We start from the raw sequence: 18354 nt of genomic DNA, 5'->3' as shown, positions 1-18354 counted from the left end.
AATCTTGAAACTCCTGAGGACAAAACAGACCTTTTGGTAGGTTTAAGAGGTTTCTAAAATTCAAACAGTAATTGTAATAGGAAAACCGTTAAGGCATTAGTATTCGGTAACGGTCTAGAATAGTACATAAGTATGCGATTTAAGACACAACATTTAGTTAGTTTGTTTAGTCAGCTGCGGGACACAGCGTCACATGGTGCTATACTGCCTCCACTGTTTACGTTGGTATTGCACCACGCAGACGTCAACGTTCATTTCTGAGAACGTGCACAAGTGAAGCGCCAAACAAGCGCAGGATATGCACGAGAGCCATCTTGCATGCCTGTAGTTAACAGCAAGTATAAATCAGCCTTTAGTCACAGCCACAATTTTTTTGTATTTTGTTATTTTGTGCTTGGTTCAGTTTGCTGAAATGCTTTGCTGGGTCTGCATCTGGATCACGGCTGATGGTTGACAGTTGACAATCCCTGTTCTAGACTATAATTTTAAATACATTTCCCAGCACATAAAAAGTGTGTGATTTAAATGGATCTCTATGGACTTTACACTTCATTCAGGCTTTCGACTGTTTAAAAATAGACTGAGTATAAAAAACAGAGGTCAGATGGAGTCTCGTTTTGACAGCCATGAAAGTGAGGATTAAAACGGTTAAAATGAAAGTCTCTGTGAGACAGGCATGAGATTTACGACTTCAGAAATGGTTGTGGTGTGAATTTACCCTCAGGTAATGTAGAATTTGTTCTGTACGATTGATGAATTTGTTGCATAATGGCCAGCTGTAGTTATATAGTGTAATAGTGTACGTTTTATGATTATGTTTTATGACTGAATTGTTTATGACAAGATTGTACATACAGATTGTCTCAAAGTAACTGAGAGACTCAAGACTCAGCTCTGTTTGACAATTTCTATCCCACCAAGGCATCGCAAACTGTAGTGCAGTTTGCTGCATTGCTGGCAGCATGTAATGGGATTTTAATGTTTTGGAGGCTAATTGTTTTTATTCCTAATTAAGCAATACTGCAAACGATCACACATTATTATTTTATTCATGTATTCAGTGGGATTTGACTACATGCTGCATGCATGCTGCCCTCAAGTGCGGAAATGGTCATGATGATGGAATGTTTAATATCACCATCCTGAAGAGTGTCCAGAATTGTAATTTAATCAGAGAAAGGCATGAACCGATGCAAGAAATGGAACAAACATGGAAATGTAGGCTATAGCCCAATGCGTTTGTGTACTCTTTAATTAGGCTAATGTGTAATGAGTACCACCCTGCCTTCCAAACACACGCACACACACGATTCCACAGACACACGAGAGAGACATTAACCTACCACCGACTACTAATACTCGAACATGAAATCCTGCCAAAGCCATGCTCAATAATCCATCTGTGTAATTGGAGTTGTTCTGGTCTTTGGTACACCTGCAGGTTTTTATTAATTTAGCTTTGCTGGGATAATTTATCTTCTATAATTTTTGGTTTTGGCTTATAATTGCTCAACTGGCTGCCCACTATTCTGAAATTAGTTTCCTGTCATTTTCCTTTTTTTAATAGTTGTAGTTGAGTTATTAAATGACACAGCTTGTGCATGGTTCATGTTTTATTAATACAATTAATACAAGCCTTAATCCATGTTCTTGAATGGTGTCTGCATTATTTGTGAATAAGTCCTCATCTTATTGGATTAAAGTGTGGTTGGATTAAAAGCAGAATGTTTAAGAGAAAAATTCTTACACGTTTTCCTATACTGAGAAAGTAACTGAAGAACTGTTTACTTATAGTAGAATGCCATCAGTAAGCAATTAAAGGATATGATTATACAACTCAATTTAAAAACTACAACCATTATACTGTAAGAATAAAGTTCTAAGACATGAACACTACCAAAGCTGACCCTGTGGCATTTTATCTGGTTAATTACGCTTTCCCAAAGTATCTGTGTACGACCAGATGGAAACATTTTATGTATCTTGAGTATGTTGTTGGTAGCATGTAATCACAATTGTATTCCCTTGAAATTATAATCCCATCTCTAAAAGAACATATCATACTGAATTACATCTTCATTTACAAATACTTATGAAAAATTTACAAATATTTTTTTTTTTCAAGTTTGAGTTGAAGTTTGAGTTAATTGAGTCCTATACTTTTCTCAGTATCGGGACTTGTTTTGATATTATTTGTCAGAATTACTCCTTTACTACAGATGTGGTAAATGTTTTGGGGGAAAAAAAGATGAAAAGAAAAAACACTGCAAAATCGTTAACTTTGCTGACCCTAAGGTTGGGAACCTTTTATAATATGTTTAATGTGTTTTTAAGTATGGCTAGTCTCTTTGTAGGCATTTTTTATAAGAAAACATATAATTTATGCAAAGTTTCTTCTGCAAGAAAGGTTTACTAGAGCATTTCACTGCTGTTCATTCACAATTCAAATGGATTTTTTTCTCACTTTTAGTGGAGATCAGACTCCTCCTCAGAGATGCTGGCGGTCTGGTGTGTCGTTACAGTGTGAAAATGGGTCACAGTCGAACCCTGGGGGTCTGCCATGGGGATGAAATGTCATGAATATGCCATGGTGTGGAGTGTTTGGTGTGAGCTGTCAGTGTAGATAGAGCTCATGTGTGTGTTTCAGGGAGAGGTTTGCATTTAGTGCTACTGTAACAGAAATCCAGACACACACGTGAGAGAGAGCAGCAGGCTTTCACTCTGAGACGAGCTGTCTCATCTGACAGGCACACTGGAGGTCGAGGCTGAACAAACTCAAAATGTAATGCTGTTAAACTCAAGAGCCTTTATATTGCCTGTCAGGTTTTCAGTCCATACAGCCACTTTGATTTATTGACACCAGTCAGTCAGGCCAAGATTTATTCTTCAGCAGTAAGCTTCCTTGTGGATTATCTCTGATCCTGGCCCAGTGACTGACTGCTGTAGCGTGTAATGTGGTCAGGAAGGGGGCAGGGTGAGGGAACTGTGTGCTTATTGGAACAGCAGAGTGTGTGGGTGTTCAATCCTCATCGAGAGCAAGCTCTACATCAACCCACCCGACTCTCTGGAGCCAACAGCACAGCGATAGTGTCACTCGCTCTGTCAGCCTGGTGGTCTCCGACCTCAGCTTCAGCATGGCTGATGTCATCTTATGTGATGTCACCCATGTCTCTCTGTGAGCTGGTTTATTTCCAGTGCATTAAGGGAACAGCAGTGTTTCTTTTATATTGCATTAATTCTTCTGTAGGTAGATACTGGATTAAATATTAGATACGACTTCACAGATTTGTGTCTGTCTTTTTTTTTCATGGCTATTTCACAACATTAACTATAAAAGGATAAAAAGCATGTGTATTTCTTTAATACATAAAAATTTTAATCATTGCCAAATTGCTGTGGAATAAGAGGAATTAAACATGCGCTGTTATAGGAAACATTCTCAAAATACAATACCAAAAGTTTATATCAGCACGTTTATGGAAATGTAAATGCATCACTCATTTGACTTAAATTCAAATTGTACAAGTTACATGGATTATTTTATAAACTTAAACCATCACACATATGGTATTTACATTTTTTTTTTATGTTGTTTATTATGTTGTTCTGGTTATTTATAACCAGAGAATGTTAAAAAATAAATAAATAAATGACTGTGAATTATCAAGAGGTACTGCGCTATAAACCAGTCCAACAGTAACACATGTTTCTAGCATATGTATCCTGTTTAAAGGATTTATGTAATGAATCCAAACCAGTTGTTTCCCAGTGCAGCTATTCATCTTCATTTTGTTTGTTTGGATTTGAGAGACCAATAGTCAAAATGGCATAATTATGATTGTTGTAATTTGGTGCTGTGGCAGTGCACAGCTGTTGGTCAGATGTTGTTGTGTACATGATTATTTTTAACCAGCCACAAAGTATGTACAGTTGCTCAATAAATTTTCATCAGCGTCTTTTTTTTTTTATATAATTGTATCTATTTATACTACTCACCAAAATATCCTAAGTAATAGTGTTAACCTGAATGTGTGTGTTCTTGCTTCTCAGGGGATCATACAGAAGATCTTGGACATCCACAAGGTGAAATGTGTGGCATGTTTCGGCATCCGCCTCAGCCACGTCCAATCAGGAGAGGTCCACTGGCTCCACCCTGACATGGGTGTGTCCCACGTGAGGGAGAAATACGAGCAGAACCGATCACAGGATGAGTGGAGGTGAACCACATGCACACATCTCACGTTCTCCATGACACCTGCCAGGAAAAGTCTATGGTGGATCATTTGTTTTGGAAATGGCACATTTGAATAGGGTTAAGCGTCACTGCTCTCATGTGAAATGTACTAGACACTCAAAACATATTTTGGAAAAGGCCAGCATCTATTTTTCCTGTTGTTTCTTGTCAGACTGTAAGGGCTTGAAAGGGGGCTTTTATTTTTTGTAAAGCAAAATAGAAGTATTTAAAATTGATTTTGCAGAATATTTATCAATTCTAAATTACTGTGTGCAGCAAGTTAGTATTTTAGTGTACCTACTATAATTGGATCCAGATGTAAATAATATTGCATAGCACTACAGTCATTTAAACACTTAAACAAAATTCGACAAGTCAAATTTGATCAGCAAATTACAACCTTCTTAACTTCTTTAGGATTTAGCCTGCTACTTAGCATAAAATACTGTTTCTGTTTACACAATATAATAGTTTATGCACTTTAACTAAGATAGATAGCTATCTAAATACAGCAGTGCACATTATTACTATGTTAATACATTGCATTCTATCTTACTATTATTAGAATTTAGTGCACTTGCTTTGTATTAGATGGTAGTAACTAGCCAAATTTGCTAGTTTGCCGGCCAATATTAGGCTGACTACTGCACTGTGTAATTAAAGCCAGTAGCCATGTTTGTTAGCAGGCTAACTAGCTAGTGAATTTGCCTTCTGGTTTTAACCTTATCATGTAGTAAGCTAAGTAATAATGTAGACTGTTTATATATTATAGACTGTTATATCAGACCCCTTTAGTGTTTGTAAACAAAAAGAGATGTGCGAAACAAAAAGACCCGCGTAGCCTAGCAACCTGACACTGCTTGGTTATAATCTGACTGAAGAATCTATTATTCATTAGCTAAATGAATGTTTTGACATTACCTAAAACATTGTCCACTTATTATCACTAATTAGTACTAAAAGACAGGGAGTCCTATTCAGCTAAACTAACACTTTTTAAATGTTGTAACTCTAGATGATCCTCATGGCTTGGCATCCTGTCAGTGGCTAGATGATTCAATGCAGTTTTTGGACATATATAGATATCTCATTGAAACTCTGAATGTTTATACTAGAGAGAAATTGAAGGCATGTAAGTCTGAGCCTTACAGTTTAGTTGTTTGCGTGCACTTTCACATTCAGTGTTTTACTATTACAACATTGAGGACGTCGTTCGCTGACATCGTGCACTGAAAGCTGAGGTGCTGCCCAACCAAAACGAGTACCATAAACTCTTTTGTAAGCTGAACAAAGTTAGCTAGTAAAACATGTCCATTATAGGCAACTCCTCAGTAAGAACATGACCTAGCTATCTATTTGACATTAGTTTCTTGATGTAGATTTTAGATGAGCTATGTAGGTTTGTTAAAGTAATATAAATTAGGCATGTTAGCTAAGTAGAAAGCTAAGCCTGTTAAATTCTTAGTTAGCCTGCCAACTTCGTTGATATGACAGTTAGCTGAGAAGATTTGCTGCGGCAGAGACAGAGCTCTTCTCACCAGTTATCCTTTCTAATTGCCTGTAACCACAACCGCCTTCTTCTGTTGGCTTGGAAAGGTGTCTGATTTGATAGTATGTGGTAAAAACAGCTCTGTTTATGAACGCTTTTCTGATTCTGATACCCAACAGCACAAAACAACATTTTAGTAAAAAAAAAAAATCACTCTAGTCTCCTGGTTTGTGTATGCAACCAAGAGGCACGGCTGACGTCAGTCACATTTACCTGGGTGAAAATAGTCTCTGCATTTTTATTTTTACTTTTAATTAAAGCTAAACAAAAGAATCTGTGTGTGTGTGTGTGTGTGTGTGCACAAATCTATCCCATCCTCCCTGAAGATGAGTAGCAGTCTTCCCTCGTCGTCATGGTGATTCAGCCGGCAGTTGTGGCACTGCGGCAGACAGAGAGTTGTAACTGACTTCTAAGTGTGTGTGTGTGTGTGTGTGTGTGTGTGTGTGTGTATTCGTTTTGAATGAGGGTATAGAGACATTCCCTGAGCAGTAGTTTTATTTTCGTATATATTAATGGTTTAAAATGAAGTGTTGAGGGGTACTGTTGTGAGCAGGTCTGTTATATTGAGCACACAAATGGAGCATTGAGTATAACTGTGATTTGTGTTTACAGCACCTGTGCCAACAGCATTGCCATTGTAGTGTACAGAATAGTGATCAGTACTTGAACTGTCACTGGACCAACTGGACAATGTGTCTGCCATTAGGTCATGGCATACACGCACCATCTCACAGATGGCATTTTGTACATCGTCTTCTCTATGTAAGCCTCTTCAGACAATGTACCATTACTGCTTCCCAAACTGCACTTATTCAGGCTCTGCTAGCCAGCTGTACCTTCTTTTCACCCACCTCAAATCAGCTATAACACGCTTTGTTAGCTTTACCGTACCTCAGAGAGTCGGAGGTCTTTTAATCATCAGCTGTTTCATTTCCATGCCACTCAGGACTTGGCTTTGTTTTCAATGGCTTTGTGTGAAGGCACACACATTTACTGTGCTGTTAAAGTAGATGAGGAGCAGTCTAGTGATCATGAAGGCCACTGATACCATTTTGGAAGTCCAAACACAGTCTGCAAACTGAGTCGGCGAATATCATTAAAGGAAACCTTTAAATGGGTAGTGATGTCATTTATAAGAGCAAAGCAGGGGTTCAGTTAAGCCATGAGAAATCTTTTGCCTTTCTCTCAAAGCTGATGTCATTGTGTTCTTCTTCATTTCCCTACTTCTGTTTTATCTGTCTGTATCTAATAGGAACAAAGGAAGATTTTTTTTTCCTGAGAAAATTAAATAAATGTTGCTCATCTTTTCCAATCTCCCATTTATTTCCTCATTATGATGACTATAATTGTGTTATTTTTCTGGGATTGATGTCTAACTTCAAATACCCGTCCATTCTCTTTAACATGTTTCCTATGTATGATTTTGGAGAAAGACGTCACCAAACAGCGTGTTCAGGTTGGAACAACAATCCTGATGTATTTCAGCCTGGTTTCCAGAAGTAGCAGTACAGAATCGGCAATCAACGTAGCAATGCTTTGTGTCAGATGTGTTCGTTTTGGTTTTGTTGGATTTGAGTATAGAATTTGATGCTATTGATCATATTTTAATGAACTGATTTGCAGAGACAAGTATTTTCTGGTTTAGATTCTGCCTGATAGATCAGTTTGTTAACATTAATTGAGATTCAGAGTGTGTAAACGTGCAGTATGGTGTCCCACCTGTTATTGTTCCTTTATGGTCTCTATTCTTTACTTCTATGCTGAAAAACAGTTATGTTAATGCATCATGATACAGCCAGATTCAGCAGCACAGTTCCACAAAATGGAACTTTGTATTAAAAACATAAAAGCTTGGATGAATAGAAACCTCTGTTAAAACGAAAATATAAAAGTCTGTCTACTATAATGTTGCTGAATTCACTCTAAACATTAATTATTCTGCTTCCTCCCTGCACATTTATCACTCCTTTCCAGTTTGTCTTTTTTTTTTTTTTTTATAAATCAAACACATGTTTTTGTCAGTCATGGCCCCGGGGGTACGCTGAGATAAAAAGGATGAGTCGGAGCATGAAAACGCTGTCGATGAATTTGTGCTGACACACAATGCTTGTTCGAGAAAACAAACCCTCAGGGCAACACGTGTTGAATTCTGACTGCTGTCTGAGCATGTCAGCCAGGTGAGGTCATCCTCCAGCAGACTGTGGTTACATTCAGATGCAGGAGAAACGTCAGGAGAAGTCCCCTCAGCACATCTGCACAGCCACACACACTGCTCAGTTTTCCATAGGTGTTGATGGGTCTTTGTCTCGTCTTTGTGTGGATGGGTGGAAAAGTGCCACGCAACCTTGGAGACCTCGGGGTTAGGGAATGGTGTCATTACCAAAGGACAATGTGCTTTAATCTCAAAGGAACATGAGGAGCCTCTTTAGACTTCCCTAATTCCAGCCCCCATAGGCTTAAGTGCTGCACTGCTAATAGTTCCAAAATGGACTTATTTATTTTTATGATGTCCCCAGTTTAAGTGGGCATCCGGGGATGATTACATCACCTTACGTCCTACCGGGTTTCAGCCTCAGTCCCATTGTGGTATTAAACCTTTACCATAGCAGCTCATTAGATTATCTTTCTTATACCACAGCAATTTGCCAACAGTTACATTTTTAAAATTAAAGACTGACATGTAATACTTTTTATCCGTTTATAGTTACATTTAATATTGTGGAACAACCGCAAGTTAGTTCCTGTTGTCACTTCCAGCCACAAATAGTCATTCCTTAACATTCTTTCCTTCACTTTCTCTTAGAGTTAATAAGATGGTTTATCATGCTGCTGAGAAATCACACAAGTCCTCTGTCCTGAAGAATTTCCCATAGCAGAAAAAAGCTTTACAAAGTTCTGATACTGGAGACTCCTTCCATGAACGATAAAAAAACATCTCCTAACAGAAGACATTTTTGCTTTGTTAAATAACTTTTCTTTCTTAATCTGTTTATTATTGGGCTTGGATTATGTGGAGCATCTGCCATACAATTTCCTGTATAAGTTGTTACGATAGAAATGATAGGGAGGATAATATAATCTATTCACAGATGCATCATAATTCTGCTGTGAAAGATTCTGCATTAATGCAAAAATGTCATGATCTTTCACATAGGTGTATGCCAGCCCATTACTTTACACTGCGTAAAGGTTTCATTGTAATATCTCGCTCTGCCTAAGATCCAGGTAAAAAAAAAAATGCATCTTCATATTTTGTGGAAACAGGAATTTGATATTTTATGTCACTGATATTTCACCATGTGAAAGCACACTACATGCAACTCACTTCCACACAAATAAGCCAGTTTTTTTTTTTAGTTTGTTTTATATTTAAGACTCTCAAACACAACGAGGCACTTTACTGTATATGTTCACCAGGGTGTAATATAGATCCTGTGTTGATAAGCAGAACACTCTTTGAGATTTATCTACAGAAAGGGGGGTAATATGCTAGTTGTAAGTTAAGTATCATGTAACAGCACTTTTAATAGTGAATACTTTCTTTTTTGTATTTAGTTAAAGATGATGAACAGTTTAAAATCAGGTGAGTAGAAGTGTGGCATAAATGACATGCATTTGTTCTACACTATGTGATAAAGCTTTGGAAATATTTTTACACTTGTTTTAGGTTACTAAAATGTTCTTTTAAATATGTTAATATTAAGCAAGTGTGTATAATATTCAAATGGTGAAATTTGTTCTGGCAGTCCAAATGGAATTACATTAACCCTTTTGTAGTGAAGATCTTCCATAATGAATGAAACTGATGATTTCATACTGGAAAAGTGCCAAGTGGTCCTACTGGAAAAAATCAAGGTGCAGTAAGAAGCATGAAGAGTCCGACTGTAATTGTGTGTTGGCACCCTGAATAGTGAAGTGCCTGTTTTTCAGCCAGTTTTTTCTCATCTCACGTACAGCAATAATTGTCCATTCTTGTGGTACATTCTCACTGCATGAGCAGCACCAGAGGCATTCATCGTGGCCAAGACCAAGGTTCTAATCAGAGTAACAGGGGTGATGGGGGTGTTGAGAGAATGGTTTGGTGTGTGGAGCCTCAGCGAGCATTGGATTGGCAAGAGGCAGCAGAGGGAGCACCAGAGTGCACTTATCACCAAGCTCTCTGCCAAAGTGGGATCAGTTCTAGTGAATTACACTGCCAAAAAAATGAGACAGAACAAACACACACACATTTACCCATGCATGCACAAGCTTTCATTAAACACACCCTGACTGAGTCATCTTCGCATGCACACACATTGACTTTTGCTGACGCAGATTAGGTAAGCCAAGCCAGATCTTCTCCTTTTGTCTGTTGTACATTACCTCGCTTATGGAGTGTAATGACTGGAAAACCTTCACAAAAAGTCTCTCTCTTGCTCACACACAGACTTCTTGTCCTGGCTGCTGCTGGTGTAGCTAGCAATATTAGATTTCCGTTGTCATTGGACAGATTCAGAACAAAGTTGCACTTCTTACCTTTAAATGAGTGTTATACTGTATTTACTAGTATTCGCTAGTATATACTAGTATAGATCCAGCAACATACAGACATTTTAGCTGGATAGCTTCCGAGGTAAGCTGAATGCAGCAGTAAAATCTAAGTGTTTGGGCGGACTTAAAACTAAGGAGTAAAGTATAATCCTGCCCACAACTATTTTGTTTAGCTGTCCTCAAAGGGATTTTTATGGGAATACATCTAGTGATATGAGAACGAGAAAGTGATCATGGATCCGACAGCCGGGTTCAGAATCTTTTATTAGCAGTGGAATTTCTTTTGGTTTGGGTTCACATAGATTAAATAGAACATTATAATGCAGTATAAATAATATGCTCTAAGCCCAATAATGTGCAAAAATGCAGTACACAGCGCAGTGTGCAAATGATGTAGTGGTTGTTATATCATATACATAGTGGATAATTGGAAAAAATGGTTCAATCTTATAATGCAATAAAAAAGTACGGTACTAAATATCAAGCAAGTGTTTTGTGCGGTTACACTGAGATTGTTATTGCAATAAAGCGCACATGTACCACTTATCAGAGAGTGTGGATGTAGTGCTGGTTTAAGGGGATTATGGCCTGGGGAATGCTGTGCAGATGTCGGATGGTGTAGGACTTCTTATTCTTGGTTTCTGCAGTGAAGGGAAACATTAGACGGGGGGATTTTCACACAATGAATTGCCGTTTATGCAGAGATGAACCATATGGAGATGGATGATCTGATGACTGAATCACTGGTTGCTATGTAGAATAAGGCAAGCAATTTTCATTCACTGCATCAGCATGGATTCAGTTGGCATTGAACGCTCTAATCATGCTTGTGCCTCTGCTACTTTTGGGTAACTTGCATCTTATTCATGTGTGTAATTTTTTTTTTTGATTTATTATTTATTTCACATGTAATAGATTAGAGTAAGGCTTCCCAGCTTGGGACAGGATGGAGACTTCCCTACACTAACCTAGGTTTATATAATAATATAATTATATACTCCTCCACATTGCTATTTCTGGCAGCGAGTGGGGTCATGGGCTGATCTGAGTCATGAGAAACCAGGAGGCTCCACTGCTACATCATTAACGATTTAGTTTAACAGCTGTAGTAGAAAAGTCCTTAACCATTTTCACAAGCAGCTGACTGTTTTGTTATTGAGTGAGTGTATGTTGGAGAGAAGCACACCAGGCAGTACTATCCACCACTTTCTTGTCTCATGTACTCACATACTTTTTAGTTGTTTGTTAATTGCACTCTTGAAACCTTGAAAAATCAAGCATTTAGTACTTTCAAGCAAGGCTCCTGTTCATCTTACCTCATCTTTGTAAGGGTTGTCGAGAGAAGGACTTATGTAGCAGCATTATGACCAGAGATGCTTTATATAGATGCTTTCCAATAGAATCTGTGTGGAAGAAGGACCCTTCTTCCCTCTGTTTTTTGCATTTGATTTGTAATGTTTCTGTGTTGCACAATATAAGACACTACTGTCAGTTTGATGATCCATGAATTCCTCTCAGCACTCCCACACACGCTGCACTTTTTCACCATCCCTCCTCTCACTGTCCCTCTTTCAGGTATGAGCTGCGGATCCGCTACCTGCCAAAGGGCTTCCTGAATCAGTTTACTGAAGACAAACCAACGCTGAATTTCTTCTACCAGCAGGTGGGTCAGCAGAGAGACAGAGAGGAGAAGACTTTTTCAGCAATAAGATGCTGGGGCTAGTTCTGTAGCTGGTGCTTTATCTGAAAGAGTTTTTCCACAGCAAAAGATCCAGTTCAGGCTGGAAAGTAGGTTCTGTTTCAACACCAAAATGCTGCTGGTGTGGGAGCAAGAATCAGGTGTTTGTGGGTGGTGTCATTTCATCACCGTGACAACAAGTCAAACTACTTTCATCACCTATGTTAAACAAAGCAATGAATATTTATTTTAAATAGCAAAATTAATGCTGCAATCATGGATCAGTGCTTCAAAGACTTTTTTCTGGCAAGTGCAACTAAATAATCAGTGCAACAAAATAAAATGTTGCTAATGGTAACAAACTTGCATTAAGAAGATACACATTCAGAATAAAAAGCAAAAAAGCAAAAAAATATATACATCAGTCTATTGATATCTCTGTTCTGCTAAAGGATTTGGATGATAAAATGTTTACAAACAAAGAATCAGCTTAATGTTGAGCCTGGTGTTTGTTCATGATATAATAATCATGCTGGAATAAAAGATTGTAGTTTAGAGAAATGTAAAAAAGGAATATCCTTTGATGCATGAAAGAATCTATTTCTAATCACGTGGCATCCTGAATCCAAATCAAATGCAATCATGAGGTCTCCTGAGATTCCCGCTCCTCATGAAAACGTGGTCTGATTCTCAGAAACAAGCACCCGCTCACGCAGCATGTCACTAGAAAAGAGTTAGCAGTGGAAGTGTGTGAGTCCTGCGGTTATCTAGTGTGATAACTGAGCCAGAACTTTGGAGGGTGCTGATCCACCATGTGTGTGGATTTACACTAAGGGATTTAAGATTATGTGGATGAACAGGCATGAAATGGACGGCTCCCTCTGACAGATGGAGGTGTGTGCCATGACAACGGGGTGTGTGTTAAATCGGTTTATAACACGGCGCTGTTGAATTCTCCATTCTGATTGGTCAGCATGGATCTGAGATTAGTGTTAACTGTAAGCGAAACCTCAGGCTTATATTAATGCACTCCTTATGCACTATTGCTTCTGTCGCAACAGTTTACACAGGGATTTGTATGAAGGGTGCTTCTCGTAAACAGATTCAAAAATACCTGTGTAATCAGTCATTGATGTGGTGAAGTTTTCTGTAAGGAGATGTTTATTTAGCATGTATGGAAGGAGTCAGCACTTTGTGGAGGTTCTGTCAGAGGTAAAGCTGTAACTTAGTTTTCCTGTACACAAAAGTCGTCAGGATAGAGGGCGTGGCGGTTTCTTGGTGCGTTTTTTCTTATTAACTTCAAGAGAGATAAAAAAAAGAGAGAGAGAGGTTGGTGAGGGAGTGACTGTGTTATGTAAGTAATAACAGGAACTAACTTGTTTTGTAGATGTTTATTAAACTTGGCCATAAATGGATAAAATGTGTGATTTGATAAATTAAAAATTGTTTCTATTGGCTTAGTGTTACTATTACTAAGTGCTCTGGTATAAGAGTAATAAAACACTTCAGAACATGTTTTTATTCGAATCTAATCAACTTCGGTGTGGTAACAGTAACTCTGCTTTGCATCAAGATGCGTCACACTAGTCTGTCGTTGATTAAGTTTCCTACAACAAAAGTTTTACTGCAACATGTGGATGCAATGAATTAAATATCAATGACGGAATTATAATGAGGAGAACTAACGTGATTTCATCTGTTTCATCTACTGAACTCTGCAGAAACACTGTGTGTAAAATCAGCTCAGCACATCCATCATGTGAACAATAGGGGTTTGTTACAGTTACATATGTCTAGCTGCTCTACAGCAGGTGTGTCCAGCTTCATTAAACAAAGCCTCTGATAGAGTAATGGTGCAGTGAGGGGTTTTAATGGATGATGGTTTACTGTGTCTTTCATTTTTAAGGCTACAATCTACAACACGCCTGGTCTTTTGTATCCATTAGACCAGCAAACATCTGCTCTTTTCAGACAAGCTCGGTCCACATGGCCATGATTTGCAATCTGTCTGTGTCCACCCCGTGGCTCTATTAGCCAGTATTTTTTATTATGAACTCTGCACTTTTATTGCACTGTGTAAGCACAATGCAGATGTATGTGTCAGGCCTGGAGTCAGTGCTGATTAAGTACTTATACCTTGATGAAAGGAATTGCTTGACTAATGTGAATCTGGTGAATTCATTAAACTTAAGTCCATATGTTAGTCATATAGATGTATTAAAGGTTCCAAAAGTTTATTAAAGATCTTTAAAGCTCTGAGTTTCACAGTACTATCCTCTGAAAATAAGACACTAGTTTTGTGCTTTAAAGTCATACTAAAATGTAGTGTGTCTCTTTCTGCCTTTTTATCAGGTGAAGAATGATTACATGTTGGAAATAGCCGATCAGGTTGACCAGGACATCGCTCTCAAGCTGGGGTGCCTTGAGATCAGGTGGGTTCTGCCTTACATTTCTCTTCAGCTTCATATTCAGTATTAAATAATTACTGAAGTGCATTATGAATTCATTTGTCTCTCTGATCTTTTCAGGAGATTTTACAGAGAAATGAGAGGAAATGCTTTGGACAAGAAATCCAACTACGAGCTATTAGAGTGAGTACCTTTACTTATTAAACACTGAACATCACTCAGCTCGCAGATGCAGTCAGACACTCACACTGTTATATTCATGAGTGTTAAAAACGTTGTCTAGAGTCCACCTTTTTGAGAAGCACCTGAAACTAACCTCTGAAGCCCTCATGAGAATCCTGACTGTCCATCAGATGAGAAGATAATAATGTGGCTGTGCTCAGAAATACCGAATGGCAACTGACTAAATTGTCGCCTTTCTAATGCTGTTTACCAATTAGCCGCTGGCACTCAGTCCCACTCACTAACAAAGCCTAGTAATTATGGAAAGAAACCCTTTTCCACAGATGCTAATGATAGTGCTGCTGTTCAGTAGTCTTCTCAGGATTCTTGGGGTTGTTTTCTGTATCCAGTGTTGTGTTTACTTGTTAGTCCTTGTGTAACAGTGAGATCCACATCCTGTATGCGCAGAAACAATGTGAGCCATGTTTGTGCAGCAGCGTCTACACCCTGAGGGGAGAAGTGTCAAACACGTCAACATGCAGTCACTATCCCAGGCTTAATAAGAGTCAAGAATAATGTGCCACTGTGACGCCTGGAGGAGAATGTGTGTAGCATCTGTGCTGTAAATAATTAGAGTTGCAGGTTTGTGTCAAACATATGACCATGAACTTCCTCATAGATAAAATTGGTGTAATCGGCAAGCCTTGTGTGTTGTCAGTGGCAAGAATGCTAATAATCTGTTGTGTGTGTTTTTACACCTGAAAATTGGAGAGTTTCAGGAATAAAGGAGCTGATTGCCATTTGTAATGAGGATGAAATTCTTCTTGAAATGAATGTTTACTGTAGGTTTATAGGATATGACATTTATGAGCAAATCACGAATAGAATCTGAGACTATAGTGTAAGTAGAAAGGGGACTCTGGTGATAGTGTTTGAAAAGTAAATTCCACCGAATGCATTGTATATTATTTTGTAATACATCACATTTTGTATAACAGGACCTTCAAAGCAAGTCTGATTGTGAGCATCCTGGTGAAATATAGGTTGAAAACTGCAAATGTAAATAACACCAATTAATTACCAATAAAAGTATGCCATTAATTTACTGATAATATTTTGAGTGTGAAAAGCCAGAAACTGGATCCTGGCACTGAGTGTGAGGAAGTGGGGTTGTAATTTTCAGATCACAAAATCAGCGTTGCTAATGAACAACACTGCTGACAATCCCATCAGTCGCACATTCCAGCACACACACACACACAGCCCTTGTCCCCTTGTGGGGTTTCACATGCACCAATGTCACTTCCAGGTCATTGGGTTTAGTTGCATGTGAACACACAGCAGCCCGCTGGCTCATTGGAGAAGGGGACGACAGGCCGAGGGGGGCGCGTACAATCACAAACCAGCTGCAATCTGAGTGACAGCTTCACCCAGTTATAGCCTCAAGGAATTTGGATCGCACATTTAGAAAGCATCAGACAGGCAAGAGACAGGAGTAGTGTGCTAGACTGGGTTTCCCTTTATCACTCTGAAAATCTGAGCAATTTCATTTTGATTTTTGTGGCTATAATGATGACAGAACAGGATTGTGTTTGATTTGGACTCCTACCAGCACTGCCCAATCAGAGCTTTCAACATGGTTAAAAATGACATGCCACATGTTGTTGTTTCTCTTTCAGCTACTCCCGTTAGGGGTCGCCACCGCGGATCATTGGTCCGCGTATTTGATTTGGCACAGTTTTTACGCTGGTTGCCCTTCCTGACGCAACACTCCCCAATTTTATCCAGGCTTGGGACCGGCACTGAGAGTGAACTGTTGCACGCTGGCCGGGAATCTAACCTGAGCTGCAGTGGTGAGAGCACTGTGGCCTAACCACTAGTCCTCCAGGGACCCAAAAAATGACATGCCACATGTACAGCTCATAAATAACACTGTATTAACACAATATTATAGGATCCTGTGCCAAGCCATGTTAAGCAGGGCAGTTTGGACTGAAGATTGATTGGAGACTGAAGATGATTTAACACTCAAAAAGTCTGCACTTTGAAATGACTCTTCCAAAACCCTGAGTGCCAGTTGCGTTATTAAAAAAGTTGAGTATAAAAGTTTGCCTCCCCCATGGTGTTGAACGGGGTAAAAGGAAAATGCACATTTATTTTGCAGTTCATATATAAAGAATTAGAACTCCAGTATGTTAAAAATGAAATGTGGGAGTACTGTGTAATAAAACTCAAATCAAAAACGTGGCAAACTGCACTAAAAATATTTAAAACCTTGGCCACTGTCCCCTGCTGAATGCCATCCATCTATCCTGAGATCAGATAAAAACGGCTGAAAAAGATGAGGCTTAATGAGCATCTTCCTCTGGAGTGTCTCTGAGCGATCTGGAACACAGATGGATGTCTCCTTTGAGGATGTTGGAAGATTTCTGGCAGGAATCTTTGCTGGGCGTTAGACATTTTGGATATATGGATTCTCTACTGACTGTATTCCAAACCGTTCTGTTTTTTTTTTTGTTTTTTTGTTTTCCAGAAAAGATGTCGGTCTCAGGCGATTCTTCCCCAAGAGTCTGCTGGATTCAGTCAAGGTGAGTTTAGAAAGTGTGAGAGAAATGGCTCTAACCTGCACAGGCATTAGGATTAACTTCTACTACTTTAATCCTTTAGCTCAGTAGAAGCACAGTTTGATGTTTTCCAGCTTCCCAGTACACCTCATTCGACTCGTGTAGGACTCAGTAGTAGGCTTGTGTGATATTGGTTGATTTCCCTGCTTGTGATTTACCTTTTACCATTTAATCGCTGAGAGCAGATCGAGAATCACTGACCTGCCAAAAAAAAAAAAAGATGTAAAAGCCATTTAGTGGTCCTGTTGAGTGTCATTATGTATCGGTTTATGCAACTGGGACACGGTAAGGGCTTTTAACAGTCATGTGTTTCAGTAAAACAGGCTTTATTTATTCTGTTATTACACACCCATTTAAACATGTAATTTTCCAGTCGGCTAACATAACTTACATACCAATAATATAGGCAACACAGCAAAAACGTAAACACAAAATACTAATATTTTTAGTATTGGGGCATCCACTGTAGAAATTTAACCACACATGTTCTTCTAGTGTTCACGTTCTTCTAGAGTCACCATCAGCAACATTGTTATATCGATAGTGTTATACTGACATCACACCATCCCATCCTTTATCATTTTCTTGTAACAGCACTCCGAGTAATGCTTTATTTCTTACATTTGTTTTATTCCTTAAAATTGACCAGAAAATCTTGAAAAATTTTAAATATCTGGAAAAGGTCTTGATGTCTTTTTTTTTTTTTTTTTTTTTTAAATGAGGAATGTGAAAGAACAAGTCTTGGATTTGGAGTATTTTGAATGAGATCATCCATCAGTAGAACTCACTCCGTGTTCTTTTATTTGGCTGAGTGGCTGGTGCATTCGAATGACCTGTTTATGTCTGATCATTTGTGTCTGGCCTAATTTTATTTTTGTCTAAAACATGTAGTCACTTGTCCATATAGGGATTAGAGCTCATTGTCTACTTTTGTACCTCTAAACATTTTTAATATTACATGAACTTCTGTTTTGTGTTGGATTTAGATGTTGAAGGTCGTCTGTTTGTTAGCTGTTAGGGGGATGTGTAAGGCCTGAGCTGTGCCGCTGAGCTGTGAGCTAATGTGTGTGTAGAGGGAGATAAATCTGCGGCACACTTGAAGGCGTAGCGAGCAGCAGTGCTACAAAGTGCCCCGTGTGCTCTGTGACCCTGCAAAACATCCACGGACA

General features: G+C 38.7%; 1 protein-coding gene across 17 annotated transcripts in view; it reads left to right on the top strand.

Annotated features, from left to right (window-relative positions):
- The window catches only part of ptk2aa (protein tyrosine kinase 2aa), a 102670-nt gene that overhangs the window by 47982 nt on the left and 36334 nt on the right, over positions 1-18354 (top strand). For all 17 annotated transcript variants that reach the window (XM_053228595.1, XM_053228592.1, XM_053228594.1 and 14 more), the window contains 5 exons: positions 4051-4217; positions 11889-11976; positions 14344-14423; positions 14520-14582; positions 17095-17149. In XM_053228595.1, coding sequence (XP_053084570.1) covers positions 4051-4217; positions 11889-11976; positions 14344-14423; positions 14520-14582; positions 17095-17149 — 453 coding nt within the window. The remainder of the gene's footprint in view (positions 1-4050; positions 4218-11888; positions 11977-14343; positions 14424-14519; positions 14583-17094; positions 17150-18354) is intronic.

This window comes from Pangasianodon hypophthalmus, chromosome 23, assembly GCF_027358585.1.
Source record: "Pangasianodon hypophthalmus isolate fPanHyp1 chromosome 23, fPanHyp1.pri, whole genome shotgun sequence".
Taxonomy (NCBI): domain Eukaryota; kingdom Metazoa; phylum Chordata; class Actinopteri; order Siluriformes; family Pangasiidae; genus Pangasianodon; species Pangasianodon hypophthalmus.
This window is presented reverse-complemented; position numbering and strand designations above follow the sequence as displayed.